Here is a 19,774-nt window from a genome sequence, read left to right as displayed (position 1 = left end):
TTCCCTTCTGTTCTCCAAATAACAGTGACAATGTGCTCACCCAGGTACCATTCCTGTTGGAATCCCCATGAAGCCAGCTGTAAGTACAGCACATCAGTAGGAGATGTTGTCTGTGTCCTGTGAGTGGACAGACAAATGGAAGGTTTCCTGAGGAAACCATCATGCCTAAAGTACAAGATGACAGAACCGTAGGCAGTTAAACTGATATTTGGTAAGTGATACTGGAGGAAAATTTCTTATTTTCTGGCCACCACTTTAATGGAAGGCACAGCCAGGAGGACTCAGCTGTAGGACTCAAACATTTCACATTGTAAGGACATTCATTTCATGATTCTTTCATTCCTTGTATACCCTGTGAGACAATAACTGATCCACTGGTTTTCCTGCTCAATTGCCCGTGTGCAAACAGAGCAGGACCTGCCTTTCAACATTGCATCTGCAAAACAGGACTTATGTGCAGAACGAAGGCTGTGCTCCACAGGTTTTATTCCTCCAGGCAATAAAATCATTGAGGTTTAGCAATGCAGACAAGTCTGATGGGTGTCTTGAATGCAACTTTTGTTTTGTGTGCTAGGTGCCTAATTAAAAAAAAGCACAGAAGAGTAGATATGCTAATCCACACAGTGTGTGTTTTGGAAGAAATAAAGGAGAAAGCATTCAGTCCTCTCAGAAACAGGGTATGGCAATTGCAAAATTATTGGAAAGGGATTTTTTAATAGTGACCTGAGAGCAGTTGTTCCTGGGCCTCAGATTTACATCGTTTGTAATGGGGCTTTTCAGTAAGACAATGTGATTTAACATTAATATCCAAGTTCTAATAGAAAAGTATTAGAAAATAAATGAAAAGGGCTTAGTCATTTGTAGTAGCAAACTTAAAAGCAATTTGCTGCCTTGTAATTCTTAAGGACGAAGAAGGAATTTTCCCCCAGAGCAAACCCAGCCAATTACAGGATTTCTTTTGCTGGAACAGGGTGTCAAAAGCTGACAGAGACCACCTAGTTCATGAACCGAAGTGTGATATAATAACTTGGTGTTCTTTTGGCTTCTTCATTTCTTCTGTGTTCTGTATTGTATTTTCATATATTGAATTCTAACATTTAATGACTAACATCAATGACAAGTTTAAAAAAACCCTTAAACCCAAGGAACACTGTTGGTCTGTGTGATTCAGCTTCAGTGTTGGGAGATTTTCTCTTTGTGGCTGGGTAGTCCCTGTTGGAACGACTGACTGGTGATTTGCTTTTCATTTGCATCTGTCACAATGCAGAGGTCATCGGGACCAGGGCACCTGTGTGTGAAGGCACCCAGAAAAGAAATAGCTCCTCTGACCCTAACCATGTATGAATCAGATAGTTGTCACTTCTTTTTCTTCTTTCTTAAGATGCACTTAAGAAACATAATACTGGAGATTACCCATGAATTTTCAAATCATAGTCACACATTTTCAAATCATGGCCTTGCTGTTACTGGCTGTATCTCTGACTGTAGTAGGCACATCCTGACATTTTTATGTCACATTTCCCTCTTAAGATGATGTGCAAATTAAATTTAAACTTGGAGCTGAGCTTTGGTGAGAGAGACCCAACTGTGAGATGCTCTACCCAACTGCCATATCCAAGCATCTTTTATTTTTCGTCCCGGGATCTAGAAGTACAAAAGTTCTCTAAAGGTGGCTAAACTCATAGTGAGAAGTACAGGTCTTACTTTTAAGTGCCTCTGGTGAGAACTAGACTGTTGACAGATGACTTGAGGAGACATTCCTGGATATCTATTTTTCAAGCTGTCATTAATGTGAGCCGTTTAAAATTACCTTTCAGTGACTTTGCTCAGAAGTTCTTTTCTTTTGAATAGAGAGGGTATAGCCTTTCTTCACTGTAAAACATGACCCTCTGGGATATGCAGTATGTTTTAGTCAAGGTCAAATTGTCTTGTTTCCAGTGAGTCTTATGTAGAAATTGGATCTTAGGAGAAAAGAAGTGCATAAAGAATAAAAATTATTGGTGAGTGGTGGGTTAGTTCCACACAGATACTTTTTCTGCTTGAAGGGAATGGGGCCTTGAATGGTACCTCAGTCTGGATTCACCACCTCTTCCTCTGTTGGAGGAAGTAGAGATAATACAAGAGCACTGGATTTGTAACATTGTGCTGGTTTAGCACTTAATTTCTGAGCTCATACTTTCCATGGTTATTTTCTTTTACCAGGGGATCTTGAAAACGTGTCAGATGCTAAAGAAATGGTAACATGGAATTAGGATTTCTCCCTTTCAGGCACAGGAGTTAGTATTAGATAACAGCAACAAGAAAGCAGAATACAGGACAGGAGTGTTTGGAGCAGTACCAAGGCTAGGTACCACACACAAGGCACAGAATCACTGCACCTCTTGGCCTTTGGTTCAGGCAGCAACTACAGCAATGTCAGCTTGTTGCCTTCTCATTTGACAAATTAATAAGAATTAAAAAGAAAAAAAAATTTCAGGGGTCTGTAATTTGTAACCTCTGGTTATCACTTATTCCATGGGTGAGAAATCGATCTTTTCCAGACAATGTCTCCAAATATGTAGGAGTGAGTGGGAGTCACTGAGAAATAAATTAACACTTGAGTGAAACCTTGGAAGAATAAGTAATAATCTGTTGTTTTTAAGATGGTACATTTGTGTGATCTGAAAAAGAACAATGATGATAAACAACTTATTTTTCTTTAAGCAGATCATCAAACCATGACCTTGGTAACCATTGTGTGAACTGTAAAATTTGGACAGGAATAAATTCATTAAACTCCTGTGGAGTGAGAGAGAAACAGTCAAATGCTCAATTAAGTCTAAGAGCTGATAAACCAGCACATTTATAGAGCAGCCAGTAGTGGATCTGGTTGCATTAATGCTACAGATGGACAAACATGGTTGGTGGTATAGTTACAGCTTGTTGGAGGTTAGGATTTTTCTTTTTTTTTCCCTTCTTTCTTTCAGGGAATTTTGTCCCATTTGTTACCTAAGAGACTATAACAACTGGTACTTAAGAGACAAAAGAAGTGGCCAAGGTGGAGGAAAGGGTGCTGCTGGTTACTCTCTTACCTTGGGGATTTTCTCCTTGGAAGGGCAGAGCTGCCAGGAGATTTTGGGGGGTGAGGAGGCTGGCCTTTGCCCCATCTCGCTCTCACATCAGAGGGGAATGGTCAAGTTGCTGCTACCATGGGGAGAATTCTCTGCCACTGTGGAGTCCAGCCCTGTACTGCTTCTCCTGCTATGGGTGAGCCTTTGCTCCTAAGAGCAGCCACTGAACTGGGACCTTATTAAAACCTGATCACACTGGAAAGGACTCTCACCATCTACTCAGGTGCTTCAGGGGAAAATCCCAGAACCCTGACCCTCTTCCCCTTCCCTTAGGCCACATCTCCCGGCTGCGTGCGGCACCTGCTTGCAGAAACCCGGCTGCCGCTGCCCGGCCCCGGTGTTTTCTGCGCTGCCTCGGGCTTTTTTGCTACACTTTAAACTCAGCATCCCTTGCTCAGCAGGACACCCCGTGGCTGCAGCTGAGGAGTTTCTGCTACTTTGCCACCCCAGGGTGTGCCTGTCTGTGCTGCCCCAGCTCCGCTCGAGGTTCCTGCTGCAGCCGTGTCGCCATCCAGCCCGCCCGCCCGCCATGAGCGCCTGAGGGAGGCGCGGCCGAGCTCGCGCCACAGCGCCCCCTGCAGGCGCGGGGGAGCCCTCGCTGCCCCGCCCGGCCGGGAGCCAGCAGCGCCCCTGCTGGCCGTGCCCGGAACTGCAGCCAGGGGCGCTGGGGCTGGGTGTGTGCTCTGCCCGCCGGGGCTGCTGGCGCTGCTGCGGGCAGTGTTTTAAATGTACATACCATCCTGTATCTTCACCTGAAAGCCCCGTAATTTCAAAGTTATAATAGTTTGGAGGGGAGTGGGTCACATTTTCTATTCCGAGGGAGGTTCTTGCCTTCTTTGGCAGACACCTGTCCTTCAAACCAAGACATAGCTGTGGTTGCTCTAACTCAAAATGGGCTAAGATGAATGTACAGGTTGATCTATTCAGTCCTGCAGTCAGTGAGCCGATAAAAATGTCATTAAAACAGCCAGAGTGTTCAGGGACATGGAGAGAGATCTAAGCCTGAGGTGTGCTGTTCCCTGAGCATGGCTTTGATAAATACACTTCCCAGCTTTTGGATCTACAGCTGAAGTCTTAGAAGGTAATAAAAAACCCACTACAATGAAAAATGAATCTGTAAGGCGAAAAAACCTAGTGTGAATCCTGTTATATAAATATGCAGTTCAAAATTAGGTGGGGTTTTTCAATCTAGTAGATATTAAATATTCAACCACATTTCTGCTGCCTTTCCTCTTTATAAGAAAATAAATAAATGGGGGTGGCTGGGGGTGATTCTGAGCATATTAGAGATAAAAATTTTCTACTTGACTCTTTTAACAAACCACCTTACTTAGCAGAAACACAAATGCAAAAAAAAGGGTTTTTTTTTTCAAAAGTTGTGAATATTTACTTTAATTTGAATTCAGCCTTGAGGCTGATTAATTGTCTTGAATCCAAAACAAGATGAAAAATAATTTAGAGACTGAAACTCCAATTTCAAATGTCCTTATCCATTTCTTTATATCCTCCCTTTTTCCCTTTTCTGCTTGCCTCGAAGTCAAGCCAAACACAGTTTTGCTTGCTTTTGTTTTTAGACCTGTTAAACTCCCTTGGTTCACCCTCTCCTTTTCTATTTGGTTCGAAGCTGGCTTCAGTTTGTGGTTCAGAGCCAGCTCCAGGTGGCCTGGGGATTACAGATTCCTTGCCACCAGAACAAAGGAAACTGCTTTGTGAACTCTGGCAAAGCTAAGCCATTCTTCCTGTTTCCAGTCGAGAGAGTAGGTCCAGTGTGTAACTATTACCTTGGAATAGAGAATTATAGATCTTAGTTTCAGTGTGAAAATTCAGACAATTTTTCTTCTTTGCACTGTGGAGTGGTTCTTTCTTTTCTTCCCTCTTCCTGTTCCCCATATGACCACTACTACTTCTTATAGAATTAGAATCCACTAGAAATCAACTCCTATGGAAAATGAATGGTTTGGAAACGTTTCAGAAAACACAAATTGTCAAAAGACCCTCTTCCAGACCCATGGGTTTGTATTTCTTTTACATGTATATGGAAAATGTTGTCTGACATTTTCTTGTGGGTTTCAACATTTGCTACTTAGATACAACTCTTCTTCCCTGGCCTCACAATACTAAGATCACCACTGGAAGCCTTCCAGCATCTTCCTCACCCACCTGGAAGCTGCTTGCTTTTCATTCCTCTTGGCCACTGTTTCTGACAGCAAAGCCCAGGTTACCTGGAGCTTTGCTGTTGTTATCTTTTGTTCTTTTTGTATCTGCCTTTCCTCATTAAAAATGGCCATATAACCTTTCCTGCCAGCCAGAGACTGCTGGGAGCACTGACCTCCCCACCAAGCTCCATGACCATGTACTGAGAACAGAAGTGGGTCCTCCTTTTAATAATTCATAGGCCATCTGTTCAGCTTCTGAAAGAAGAAAATAAAAAACATGGGGTTTGTGCTAGTTTATCTACATACCTCTACCAACAAAAAAGAAAAAAAAAGAAAAAAGACCCTTACCATAAACAATTTAAATGCAGGTCATGAAGGAGAGCACTTGTGGACACAGGGGTCCTGAAAACAATTGGGAAGAAAGAACTGGATGCCTTCCCAACAGAGGAGCTCTTTGGCCTTCCTGAGAGAACTCTTTAGGTGGGCTCCCATCAGTGCCCTGTGTAGCCAGGCCCACCCTGTTCCTGTCTGTTTGCCAGGTGGTAAAAACAAAGTCGTACCAATCGTCTTTGTGATCCCCCTCTGAGTTCTCCCTCAAGCTGTCAACTTTGGGGAGCCCCTTTATGCCTCCAGAGCCCACAAGGCAGGAAAGACACTAAGAAAAAATCAGCACAGATGCATCAGCTGTTCAGAGAACTGAGAGATGAAATCTAATGGCCCAGCCCTGGGGAGCAGCTTGCCCAGCACAGCGAGGAATGGCTCACAACTTAGCAGACCTCAGCTCCCACACTTCTCCTTCAAAACGGAGGAAAACAGCAAGGCTGATCAAACTACTGATTCCTTTTGCACATGCCTTGAAATATCACTGTTTTCCAGAGCTCACTAGATTAAAGGAAGACCCCTGCTTCAGTCACGGACATTCCTGCAGAAATTGCCCTTTTCTGGATTACCAGCAGTAGCAGTAATGTGAGTGGCTGGTGAAGAACCATCCATGAAGCTTTCAAGTCTATTGCTTTTGGCTTAGCGAGTGCTTTCTTCATCATGAGCCTGAATAGATTTATTGTCTTGGTCATGGAGTGTGAACAAAAGTGATAGTACTCCCCAGGCACTTAGTTTCCTCAATTCTACTCAATTCTAATTGTAACTAATGAAAAGCATACTGCATTTTTAGGCTGTGGTTCCAGGAAGCATTTTAAATAGAAGTAGCCTCCAGCGCTGTTCAAAATGCAATCTAAATAATGCAAGATTGTTAGTAGAAAATGCAGCACTATTAAATAACACCAAGTAATGGACAACTATTCAAAGACATTATTTTTTATTAGCCTGGATCATTATTACTGAGCACATGTGACCTTACTTGCACTCAGTAATACTTCTAGTCATTCAGGAAAGCTAAATAATAATTACTGATTAATTACTATTGATTACACTGAGTGGTTGTGTCCATACTTTGTGGATTTTCATTGCTGTAAAAACTCTCAAATATGTTTTGTTTTCTTCCTACAAGAAGGGCAGCACTTTTCAGAAGGTAATTTAGGAGAAAGTTGACTTATTTTCCCTAAATTATATAAGCCCACCCCAAATGATGGACTGTTTTCAGTCCAGGGAAATTTTCTTTCAGGTAAAATAATATGTTTTGTGCAGTTTGTGAGAATGAGACTTTATTATAGACTCGCAACTGAAACACATCACGTCAGTGTACAAAGTGAGCCTTTTCACTCAGAGGTGAGGGAATGGGCAAAATATCCACCAATTTTATAACACAGATGTACAGGTGGCATTATGAGGAGAAGTGAGAAGGAAGGACAAAGTCTGTTGTTTTGCTGAATGTATAACACTAATGATGCTAAAAATGGGATGTTTCTGAAGATTGCCTCCTGATTTGCCTTGCAAATGGCTCTGTCTGCCAATGCCTGCTCATGCCACACCTTTGACAAGAGCCCATGTGTAGTGTTTTGCCAGCACTTGTTTAGCATGAAGCTTTGAGCTCTGGTGAAGTGTCCCTGTAGATCTTTTTATTTTCTTCCCAACTACAGGCTCCCTTGACAGAAGGAAATGTAAGAGAAGATTTGTCATGGAGCATTTTGGACTTTTTTAAAATAAAAAACACTATCCTGGGTTTAGTTGGTGGGAGTGAGCAGTCAGCATCTTTAGTGTCTGAAAAATATTTCAAAATATATAAAAACATTTATTTTCTAAGTGAAGTCTGTTTTGTCTGTGACAATAATGAGTGAGTGGTCTCCTTGTCTTCTTCTTGATCCATTAGCTTTTTCATTTTATTTTCTCCTCCCCATCCTGGTGAGGGGAGTGGAGGGTGCAGCTGGTGGGAGGCTGGCAGCTGGTCCAGGTCAACCCACCACAGTATCATGTGCTGTAGAATTTTGTACAGGGGTTCCTTCTCAGGGAGAAATCCTTCCTGTGTGATGTGATTTAACATCCAGCACATAACCCTTCTTCTCAAACGTATAGCACTGCACACTGGAGTGAAATCTCCTGAATGTGGGAGAGAGCAAAGGTGAGGATAAGTGTGGGGGGATACAGAGGAAATGGGACTGTGTATCCTGACCAACATTTGAGGTGCCAGCCGGTTCCTGTGTTCATAGACTTGCGAGCTCGAACTTGCTGTACTGGGTTGGATCACTTGTCAACAATATTTCTTCAAGGTTCTTCATAGTCTTCACAGTCAGTCAGAAGTGAGCCTTCATGTTTCCTAGTAATTCTTCTGTGCTGGAAATGCACAGCATGGCTGTCACTATTTGAATGTGTCACTCCAGTGTTTGTGAAAATGAGGTCTTGACAAAGAAACTTTCTGTGCCAAAACAAACATGGTGAAAAAGAAGGCAGGATAAATGAAACCATCTTTCTGTCCCTGCAGAAACTCAACGTATTGCATGAAGGTGTCCATGTCCTTGACGGTAGCTGAGAATGAATCTGGGCTTTGCTACAACAGCAAGATCAGATACCTGGAAAAATCAGAAGTCACTAAGAGAAAGACAATCTCCTGTCCTGATATTGAGGATTACAAAACAGCCAGTCAAGAGCCAGATGTGGTGTGGTACAAGGTAACCATTGCTGTCTTATTGCTGTTGGGCTGAAACTGTTCAAAACTTCCACTGTTTTCAGTCTGAGGCTTAGAGCTGACTTTCTCTGAGGCATTGGTGGTTTGTGACTGGTCTGGAGAGTGTTTTCCCAGTGTGACAGTTTTGCAGGTAAAACTACCCAGCATAGTCATTGTCCAGCAGAAATCAGTATCAGTGAGGATGTTCTGTAAGAGCTCACAGGCCTTCTCTATCAGCAGTACCACATTCCCAAACCACAGTGCCTCTGTGCCAGTTTGTACCTGGGTGTGGTGTCTCCCTGCACGACACTGGAGTAGAAACAAAGGGAGGCACCTGCAATGGAGCCAAAGGCATGTCAGCACCACCAGCTCCACTTGTTCTGCCAATTAATTTTTATGGAGTTTGTCAGCTAATTTCACCAAAACTTGTAAATTTTTACCAGTGTCTCCTGGAGTCTGCACAGAAGTCAGCTGAGGTTCATTGAGTAACTGTCAGGAAGTCAATTCATTTTAACTGAGGTCAGTTAGATACTTTTACTACTTTCCAGGTAACTCATCTGCCTGCACCTTCTCCAGGGACTGTCAAGTATCATACACCACTTTCATAAGCAGATGTACTGGTGATGTGTTTCTGTAGCTCCCCAAGAAAGCAGGAGAATGAGTAAAATAGGGGTTGGCTGGCAAACATCAGGTAATGAGACCACAGCAAGGTCTGGCAAATTTTGCCTGTTATCTTGACTGGGGTAGAAGTCTGATATTTGAAAAGCCCTTAGATATAAGTTGAGGGCTAATACCCTCAACTGATGATGCAAGAAACAGTAGAGAAGAATAAAGAGCTGAGAGTCAGAAGGAACCAGAAATAGTTGGGCAAAAGGAAGAGTTCAGTGGGATCTGTGGAAATAGAGTTTAGCATAAGCTTGGTTCAGGTAATACAGACAATAACATACAAACTAGTTAAAATCTAAATCTGGAGTCCTTGATTTCCCAACCTTAATAACATTCTTTAAAGACAATTATTTTGTATGAAATAAGTAATACGGGCAGACTAGCAGATTTTTTTCCTCCTTAGCAGGTTGCAGCTGAAAAGAGCAACTATAAAAGTCGTCATTTATTTGTTTTTTTTACAGAAATCTCACATGTTATGTTTTATAGTAACAAAATGTGTGCCATAATCCACTGTCAGTGTGAACAAAGTTTTTCTTTCAACAGTTGAAGCTCTTTCTCTCAGCATATGGGTTGATATCTTCAGTGCTGTTCATATGTCAATTATATGTATTTAGTTAATCATAGAATATCCTGTGTTGGAAGGGGCTCAAAGGGATAATTGATTCCAATTCCTGGCTCTGCACATGAAGTCTGAAATCTCAGAGCAAAGAGGATACTGAAGAGAAGCTCTTTATTGCCCTCTCTACCTCGGTATTACTGAACACCAGACCACTGAAGATCTCAATTTTTTGCAAAAGCACACTGAAAAATAGTCTGGCAGAAATGATCTTCAGCTGTCATGGAGCAGAAATGAGTCTAAAGAAGATGCATGTGCAGCCCCACACCAGTGGTGCTTTGTATTGACCAAGACAGGGAGTGGAAAGATCTGTTCCAGAATTCCACCCGTGTTGTCTGGGTGTCACACACAGCTTATGTGACACCAGGCTGGAGTAAAATCATCACTGAGGTGAAACTGAACAGACTTTATGTCATTGGATGGTAACAGTGAGACAATTGCAGTCTGGCTTGGCAGTGAAAAGAGACATGGGTGAGATTACCTACTACATACACCTTCACAGCTATAATTATCAATAACGAGTTATCAGTTGGGCTCTTGGAGAAACATCTTTGTTACCTCGACCTGAGTCAGGAAGCTCAGCAGTGTGCAGTCACAGTAATAATGTTGCACAGAAGGTGTGTATGTCAGGTATGTCAGGTATCCCTCGAAACTCATTTCTGAACAGCACTTTGGATATTCTAGAGATTATTATGTCTCTGTTAATACAAGTCTGCATATTCAAAAGAGCAAAAGTCCAATTACTAGAAAATATATAATTATATGGAATTCAAAATAATTTGGTGAATACTGGGATAACCCCTACAAACTGCAGTCTGGGACTTAAGAGCATGCTGTGGGAGGCAATGTGAGTAACAAAGAGCAGGTCCCTTCTCCTGAAGAATAGTGTTAAGTGTTATCCTGCATCTGGATCTGACCCTCACTTTCCAAAGAAGGCATCTATTTCTGGTCATAGCACCCTGGATCCTCCTCAAAATCCTGTGGATTTTAAGCTTGATATGTATGTAAAGCCACCTTCTTGAGTAAATCTGCTCCAGAGGCACTGGTGGGAGCCACTGGGAGGAGGGGGTATTCCTTTCCATTATGCTGGAATATTTAGAGATTTTCGCCCCGGCAGGGAGGATAAATTGTTCAAAACAGAACACTAGATAGATAAATAAATATGAGGAAGTCTTTGAGATTTCCTTCTTTATTCCTTCTGTTAAAAAGAAAAATCCTTGTGCTCATGAGAACCTTCCAATTCACTGGTAGTCAGGGAGTTTGGACTTGACCTGTGGAATACCATCAGACAGGACACTGATGGTGCCTGCCTACTGTGTGCAGAACCTGCTCTGCCTTCTAAAAGGCTTCTCTGTGTTGAGGGATTAATGAATCTGAGCCAGTAATTGCATCGATTTACTGGGAGTTAACTGTAATTTAAACATGCTCTTAATTATGCCTGAATAGAATTCCACATGCACTCCCAGTGCGTAATACAGCATTTGCTGCGAGGATTTATTTTAACAGTAGTATGAGCTTCACTTCTGGCTAGAATTACACTGCATTAAATGTTTATTTTTAAAGATTTCCCCAATTAATACCATTGATATATGCTCAGCTCAGTTATGCCAATTAAAACTGTTTTGACAAGATGTGTGGGATTTTTTTTATAGTAAATGTGTGTGTCAAGGCATGATTGAATGAATGGGATTTAAGAGTAAGAGCAGTTTCATGAAAAATCAGCTGGCAGAGGGAAAAGGTATATTACATCTTGAGTGTGGAATCTTAATCCATTTCCATCATGTCTTTTCTGCTACTGGGCTGAAAGGAGGGCTAAGAGAACAATCAAAATGTCAGGTGAAGGACAGGTAGTTGTTAAGTACCCAGAAAAATAGAGTTTTCAGGTACTGCCACTTAGATTTCAAGGAAGAGAAAAAGAAGCATAATAGTGCACACCTTAATTACTGGGAGGAAAAAAACCCCAAACATTTCAGATGTCTAAGGAAAGTAAATAGTCTAGAAAAAGAAACTTGCAGATTCTTCTCGCAGGTAAACATATTGCAAAAGCAGAAAAGAGCAATTAATTGTTTAAAGCCTTTGGGGGGAACTTAGAGCACCTTCCAATACCTGGAGGGGGCTTAGAAGATGATTGGAGAGGGACCTTCCACAAGGGCACATAGTGAAAGGACAGGAGGGGATGGCCTTGGACTGAAGGAGGATAGATTAAGATTAGATATCAATTTTTTTTTTCCTGTGGGAGTGGTGAGGCACTGGCACAGGTTGCCCAGAGAAGCTGTGGACTCCCCATCCCTGGAAGGGTTCAACACCAGTTGGATGGGGCTTGTAGCAACCAGGTTTACTGGAAGCTGTCCCTGCTCATGCAGGGGAGTTGGAAAGAGATGATCTGTAAGGTCCCTTCCAACCCAAACTATTCTGTGATTCCATTAAATGAGTCATACAATTGAGCACTTACCCTTTTAGGGAAATTAGCAGACCTCCGACAGTAAAATCTGGATTGTTTTCAGAATATAAAAACTAGTAAGAATTTTGTTTCTCAGCCATTTTCCAGCTTCTCCCCTTTTTTGCTTTTAGTTTTGTGTATTAAATATATAAACAAGTATTTTCAACATACTTTTGTAAAGCCTGCATAGTCAGCAGAATAAAAAATAATTCGCTGAAATTTGGGAAAGAAAGGCTTATAAATAATCTTTAATAAGAAGTGCTTCAAGAAGATACAAAAAGAAATAATAAGGAAATTAGTGGTACAATTCCACCAAAACAACTCCTCTTTGTAAAACCACAATAGCACAAACATTGTTTTTGCTAAATTATTACTCTCTGTAGTAGTAAATCCTTCCTCTACTCCCTATAGTGTCATCTGTCTTATTGCAAACTTTTTATGCTTTCTATAAAAATATAAAACATAAAAATGTATCTTCCATCTCTTTGTTCCTATGCTTTTAAAAATAAAGTAGCAAATGTAAAACTGGTAACACAGGTTATTTCAGTGGTGCACTAAAGGGTGCATATCTGAAATATGCTTACTTTGTGTGTTCTGGGAATTGTATTCCTTCTAAATTAGGATTGAATAGGACTGAATCGTATTCTTTGCCCAGTGTTCAGATTTAGTTATGCCAAGTAGGTGGTTTATGTACTTTTCAATAGATCCAAAATTTCGATCTCAAATCAGAAATGATTTATTAATGCCAGGAAATGGCATTTCCTGGCTCAGATTTGTGTCCTGAGTGAGTCTCAGCACAGTAGATGGGATCTGGGTTCTAGCTGTTCTCTATCACCAGTGTTAACTAAAGTTCACTTGCGAGACAAGATGATGCTTCCCTTAAAGCTGTTCTTGGGAAACAGAGAGATGTGCTGATCACTCTGGTACCTGCAGTAGTGTTGCACAGCTCCCAAATCTGAAACCTGATTATATTGTAGCTGAATTTACCTCCTAGGGACAGGGAGAACTCTTTAGTGCTCCCTTTTCAAGTGCAAGGACAGAAACTCTCAGTCCTGTCTTTTTATTTCTCTGTCATGGTCCTTGAATTTAGAATCTGACATGGATTTGGAATGCGTATGGAGTCCATGAAAAATTAATGTTTGTGTCACGCTGATCTCTTACTGTGGTAGGATATATTTGCATGTTGATGTATTTTCTTGTTTGGTTGTTTTCTTAAGAGAAAGCTTTGTTCTATTTTGTTTCCTGTGTTTCTGACACTGCTGTTGCAGATGAGCAGAAAATGGGGCATAGGTGTGGGCATGTCACCAGTCTCTGAAGTTGCTGAGCCTGATGTAACTGATGTGAGACTGCAGCAGTCTGAGAACTTATTCCAAGCTGCCACCTTTAGAGAGGGAGTAGAGAGGCATTGAAGGTATTCAGGTCCTGGGTTGCTTTGTGTTTCCTGGGTACAGGATTAGCCAGAGCCTCTGGAGCTGCTGGGACTACTGAGTGCTTTAGAGAACTCAAAAAATATGGTTTTGTTGCAGGGAGAACAGGCTTGATATTAAAGGTATTTAGAGGCAATAAATACATAATCTTAAGGTGCCATTTTCAAGAGACAATGATTAGATTTGGACTGTGCTTTTAGTTCAGAGCATTCCAAGAATGATTCAGCCATGAGTGCTGTTCATATGGAAAGTGACTGATCTGCCTGCAAAGATCCAGTGTTATTAGGAAAGGGAGAGCCTCTTCTTGCACTGTATCACCCCTATCCAGAAGGACTCAAGTGTGGTTCCAGTAGGACCACAGTTTGTAGCAATGAATCTAAATCTGCCAAACAGCTAAGGACTGTGTGGGTGAAGTCTGTGAGAGTTGCAGGCTCCCAGTGCCATGTCCTGCATCACAGAGTGCATGGGGGGTGATGTTGCAAAGTGCCTGGTGATGGGAAAAGACTGAATCAAAGCTCATCAGATGCTGGAGAAGCCAGTGATGAGAAATAAGGCTGTAAGGAAATCAGGGTTCTGAATTCTCTCAAAAAACTGCTGTTCTTCCTGTTTTCTTCTCTTGGTAAATGGTTCTGGCCTGGGACTATGTATAAAATTTGCCTTCAGGCTAACTCTTAACAGATGTTGCCCTTACTCCTTCAAATAGAGACATATTTTAATGGTCCATCCTAAAGGAGAGGTCTTGGCAGTTGTTATGAAGAAAAAGAAGGTGCTTAACCATTGCTTAAGGGGAACATGTATTAAACACAGCCCATGTGATACTGTAGGAATAACTGAACCTTAAAAAAATTTCTGTTTAATTTCACTCTTTAATTTAATTCCAGTTTCAGATCTCTCTGCTTTCTGAAATTATATTTGAATTTTAAGTGTGAAATATATCTAGGTGGTTGTTTCCTTATGTATAATCCTGAAAACATGATCACACAACCCTGTCTTATGCTGTACAAGCCAGGTAATTTTGTCACTGTTTTATTTTTTTTCTGCAGGAATGTGAGCCAAAAATGTGGAGAAGCGTTGTTATTCAGAAGGGAAATACTCTCTTAATTCAAGAGGTCCAGGAAGAAGATGGAGGAAATTATACCTGTGAACTAAAGTTTGAAGGCAAGCTTATACGAAGGACGGTTGAATTGAAGGTTACTGGTAAGAATCTTTTTTCTATGCCAATAGGAGAAAAAATTACAGCTTTGAAATAATAAGAAAAAAATGGTATTCATGTGTCGGTGAAATCTGTCAGTGAATCTGTTTGACAGAAATAAATCCAAAGCAAATCCCAGTAGCTGAGCAGTCCCAGACTCAGAGAAATTTATATCAAGATCTTCTAAAATTCCACAGAAGAGTATTTCTGCCTTTTGCTCCGTACAAAACCTGGAAATGCTTCATATTTTAAGCTTTCCTTTAATTTATGATGATCAGCTTTTTTGGTCTAGGGATTGTATTTAGTGAAGAGTATGGCACAACCTATTCCAAGAATGAAGTTAGCAATGTTGGACTGTCAAAACAAAGTAACCTGCTTGTCAGGAGGTCATACACTCTATGGTTCTGACTCCATGAAGTATTTACCAGACAACAGTATTTTTCTGTCTATTTTTGCTAGGTATCAAAAAAGAACAGCTAAAATAAGTATTGTCTACTGATATATTCTTGCTCCCTTTTCGTCTCATTGTACAGTATGACATCTATAATTATTATTTTGCCTTCTGTGCCTGTGGAACTTTCCAAGTACCTGAAAACGGTTGAGGTTTTCTTCAGCCTTTCCCACAAAACCATATAAACAAATGGTTAGGTATCTTCCCCACATACTAATTAAAATAGGGCCCTACTCAAAGCAGTGACTGGTAGCATTCCTCTTTCTTATATCAAACTGAATTATTCCATATGATGTTTCTTAAATGTTCTTGAAAAAAAGTCTTCCCTTTATTTTGAGTGGAATCTGATTTTTTATTCTTATAATTACTCTCATTTTTCAGTGAGTTCTTTTCCCTGTGTGCCCTATGTCATGTGACCCTTTATTGTCCATTTTTTGTCATGAACAGAGCTCTAAAGTACTGATTTGACATACCTGATCCTAGACCTGAGATATGAAAGAAGACATAATGCATGAAGATATAATACCTGCTTTGTGGGTAGTTGCTTCCCTAAGTAGCATGCTGGTCTTCAACCAGAATGTGAACTAAATTTGACAAAGTGAAAATGAGATGCATTTAACTCAATTCCTCATGATGGGTATTCTATGCTTTCCTTCTCATCATGACCTTGCTAGAAGTCACATGTTCTCTTCATTATTTAAACACTGTGGTGTATTTATACTTCACAATTTAAGGAATTTGTCCTAAGCTAAATATAGTATTTATTACAGTTATTTCTCTTATTAAAAAAGTTTATTATCTGCATTACAAAAAATGTAAGTATGAAATATATGTGTTCTCCTTTTTGCAAAATGCTTGAGAAGGAGAAGATTTTTTTCTCTTTTAATTTGGTCTGGATGTATGTTGCACTAAATTTTGTTTAGTTTATAAAAGCACATATGTTTGTAAACACCTTTTCCAGATGGATATGTTTGGGAGACATTTCTGGTGCTATGTGTTTGCTGGTTGAATCTCTCTAGATATCTGAAAGAAGCTAGTAAGTTTATGTAAATGAAAACCTAAAAATGTGGATAAGAGCTACAGATGACAGCTTGAATGAGCAGTTTGTTTCTCCTGTTTTTGTTTTGTTTCACTTGGTGAATTTTACATCTGTGTAGGTTTAAATCTTTGTGGGAGAGAGGTCAAAGAAAACTTGTACAACAAACAGCAAAGGATTTCTTGTGTTATGTGGCTGTCCAAGCCAGGTAGGGGCCCCTAAGATCAGACCACAGGCTGGGAGCAGGTGCATGACATCCCCAGGGACTTGGTTGAATACATGTTATGGTCCTTCAGGACTCATCTCAGTATGTCCAGGTCTTTCTTGTAATGGAATTGGTGTTGCACTGGGCCCCATTTTTCATCTGTCTGAAAATGAGTTCTCATCAAAATATTGTACCCGGAGAAGCTAGAGGGAGAACCAGAGCTCTGACTTCTGAACCTGCTGGTCTTTAAAATCACTGTTAGCAAATACTGCTGAAGGCTAGGGTAGAATTGTCTCTGCTAGCCTGCCGCACAGACGTGGAGAAAAGGATCTTGCCTGCTGTTTTCTTCTGAAGGAGTTTTTTGATGCTGTTTCTATTACTGGTACTTATTACCATGTCTGAATTGGCATTTATTGGCAAGTGTCTGACTTCCTCTAACATAAAGATTCTGAACAGAAAGACTCTGTTGGGCACTGCTAGCAGCCATGGTAACCTGAAATTGTTATTGAAGAGTTATTCTGAAAGTGAAATGAGTAACTCCATGTCTTCTTTGAGCAAGGAGAGATTCACAGCCATGGAGAGAGGGGAAGCTGGCTTAGATTCCCTGTAGTCTTTCAGGCGTTTGCTGAAGTACACAGTACAAAGTGCACCAGTTAGGTGGATGAAGTTATTTATCTCTTGATTGTAAGACAAGGATCTTTTCTTCTTTGAAGTCACTTCAAATATGGTACATGAGGTTTTTAATCCTTTGTGAAGATTCTGGTAGTTATGTAAATAGCAATATGAAATATTTGCTGTTCATAGCTAAATGCAGAATGGGCATCTAAACAGTGAAACTTGAAATCAGAATAAATGCAGTGCTGTCATAACAGAACTACATCAAAAGCTTTAGGAAAATTTCAAGGTGCAGGAGCCAGATGCACCATTTTAACTTGCTGTTGGTAACACTAATCAGAATAGTTAATGAGATCCCAGACAAATGCAGCAGTTCTGCTGAAGATGTGATCCCACAAGCCAGCCTGATCCAAGTTAACAGCAGACAAGCGAGCAGCTGTGGGCCGAGTGAAGGATGTCTGCCTGTTTGGTGTTTATATCAGTGCTGCCTGAGGATTTATTTCAAGTAGAGGCTTTCAACTGGGGACACAACCCTGCTTTATTATTTATCCAGCCAAGTCCAGTGGTGTCATTAGAGCTATTAGAAGGTGTTCCCTTAATTTGCTGTGCCAAAGTGTCAGCACAATTGTCTTAGTGGCTGTGCCTGTGGCAGGGAGCTGCAAGGACGGTGTGCTTTCCTTGGATCCTGTCTTGCCTTCTGGCCTTTGCAGACCCAGCTAGAAGATCTCAGTGGGCCAGTTAGAGGTAGGAGGGGAGTTCCTCCTCCCTTTCTTCTGTGGCTTAGTCATGATATGAACAACTATGAAATAATTTGTAAGAAAGAAATGTCTTCGAGTCTAAGGGAGTCTTAGGTGGAAACTGAAAGCTATCAATGTGTGATGCCTGGCCAGGGGAAGGCACCCAGGGGGACCTGAGTGGTATTGGTAGGTGAGCAGAGCAGAAAGCAAACAGGGCAGATGGCATTGGCAGGAAGGGGCAGCTGGACACAGGGGTGGCAGTGTCATCATCTGGCTGGGGTGGGTAATGAACAGCTGAGTTGCATTCAGTTGATAAAGGGCTTCAGGGGTTGTAGCTCTTTGGGGTTGTAAGGGAAAGGCTTGCAGCCTAGAACATATTTGAAAAATATTTTGACACACAGTATTTATAGGGAAAAAATCCTGAGCTACAATACAGCACTAATGAGCAGTGCCTAAATCTTGGTGTTTGGGTGCATTTAACAATAATAGATTGTCAACAAACCAGATTTTTCATCACTGGTTCTTCATGGGTTTGTTATATTATGCAGACAGATGTGAAACAAGTCTTGTCAGCCTTTTTTGCTGAAGAAACATGACAACAGTGTTATCTCTTAGCAAATAACACGTAACCCTTCAGTCTATGTAAAAAAATATATTGATAACATTTCACTTTGCTTCTTTGGTAGCTTTAGAGTGACAAACAAGTGAGATTAGAAACTGTGATCTAGGGTTCTAAAGTGTAAAAATGTAACAGAAACTCAGTTTTTAATTAGATAATAAATTAGAGTGTACCCATTTAGAAAAAAAACTGAATGCACTAATATAAAGTTACAGATAATCTACATTATTAGAGTTTATTAAAATTACAGTTATTCAGGAATATCAACAATCAAAAACATTTTAATGAGTATTGTAAATGCCAGCATTTATTAAAGAACAGTTATACTATTCAGGTTAAAAGAAAAAAAAATTAGAATGCAATTTGGTTTTGAAAGGCAATTTCTGCATCTTCCTGTTTTCCCCAGCTCTACCAACAAGTTTACTCTGTCTTGATGCACAGCAATATTTCAATAGCTTTGAGGGTGAAAATGTGCCATTGTGAAAAACACCTGCTGTGTTTATCTGCTCCTTCAGCACTCTTTTTGCTTTGGAACACTGGTCTGTAAGGGCACAGGCTGAGAAGATGATGCAAGGAGACATATCTTGGAGCTTTGGGAAAGGGTGATGCCTCTCAGAAGAGAGCAAAGCCTGCTCTCACAGCATGGCCCAGGTGCCCCTGGCAGATGAGGCTGTTTGCAGGGATGTATTTCTTCAGGGACAGCTGTGCTAGTGGGAGAAGTTGCCTTGTTCTTTCTGCTGCCTGTGGAAAGACATGATTTGTGAGCTTGTACTGGTGAATTATTTTCCAGTATGACAGCAGAAGGTGGCCATCTGACCGACTTCATAAACTGCTGGTAGTGGATTGGAGTGACATGCAGGAGTTACTGGACCACTCTGTCCAGGAGCTCTGTCCTCCAAGTTTCCTTCATCCTCTACTCTGTCATATTCTTCACAGGCTGCTAAAATGCTGGCTGTTCCTAAAAGTCACTTGTGCAGCAATATTTGTTTTGACCATCGTAAATGACAAATTATTCCACATGGCTACTTGAGTTGAATGATTCTGCCCGAATTCACTCTTTGATCATAGTTTTTCAATTAAATTCTTTCAAGTCTGATTACATCTCTCACTTTTCAAATTATACCTGCTGCTGCTGCTAGATTTTGCTTGTGGGTTTGGAGTCCCTTTATTAGCAAAAGTAATTGATGGTCATTTGCTATTGTTAAACCAAGTGGGTGAATTGGATTTAGAAGAGCAAACAATTAGCTGGATTTTCCAGCAGCTCTAGTGCTGTAGAGAGGGAAGCTACCACAAAACAAGTGAGGATATGAGCTAAAAGTATGTCTACCGTTTGGTAGTGGTTGCTTTTCTGCCCATTTTTAATCCTCTGTGAACTGGATATGCTGCTTTACGTTATTAGAAGTCGAGGCTAGTGACACATTGGTGGCATTAACTGAGTGCTGATCA

General features: G+C 40.8%; 1 protein-coding gene across 4 annotated transcripts in view; it reads left to right on the top strand.

The window, feature by feature from the left end:
- IL1RAPL2 (interleukin 1 receptor accessory protein like 2) overlaps positions 1-19,774 on the top strand; it is a 350,145-nt gene that overhangs the window by 182,051 nt on the left and 148,320 nt on the right. For all 4 annotated transcript variants that reach the window (XM_038164451.1, XM_038164453.1, XM_038164452.1 and 1 more), the window contains 2 exons: positions 8,142-8,328; positions 14,517-14,670. In XM_038164451.1, the coding sequence (XP_038020379.1) occupies positions 8,142-8,328; positions 14,517-14,670 (341 nt within the window). The remainder of the gene's footprint in view (positions 1-8,141; positions 8,329-14,516; positions 14,671-19,774) is intronic.

This window comes from Motacilla alba, chromosome 4A (genome assembly GCF_015832195.1).
Source record: "Motacilla alba alba isolate MOTALB_02 chromosome 4A, Motacilla_alba_V1.0_pri, whole genome shotgun sequence".
Lineage (NCBI taxonomy): Eukaryota > Metazoa > Chordata > Aves > Passeriformes > Motacillidae > Motacilla > Motacilla alba.
The sequence above is the reverse complement of the archived record's forward strand: the minus strand, read 5'-3'. Positions and strand labels throughout refer to the sequence as shown.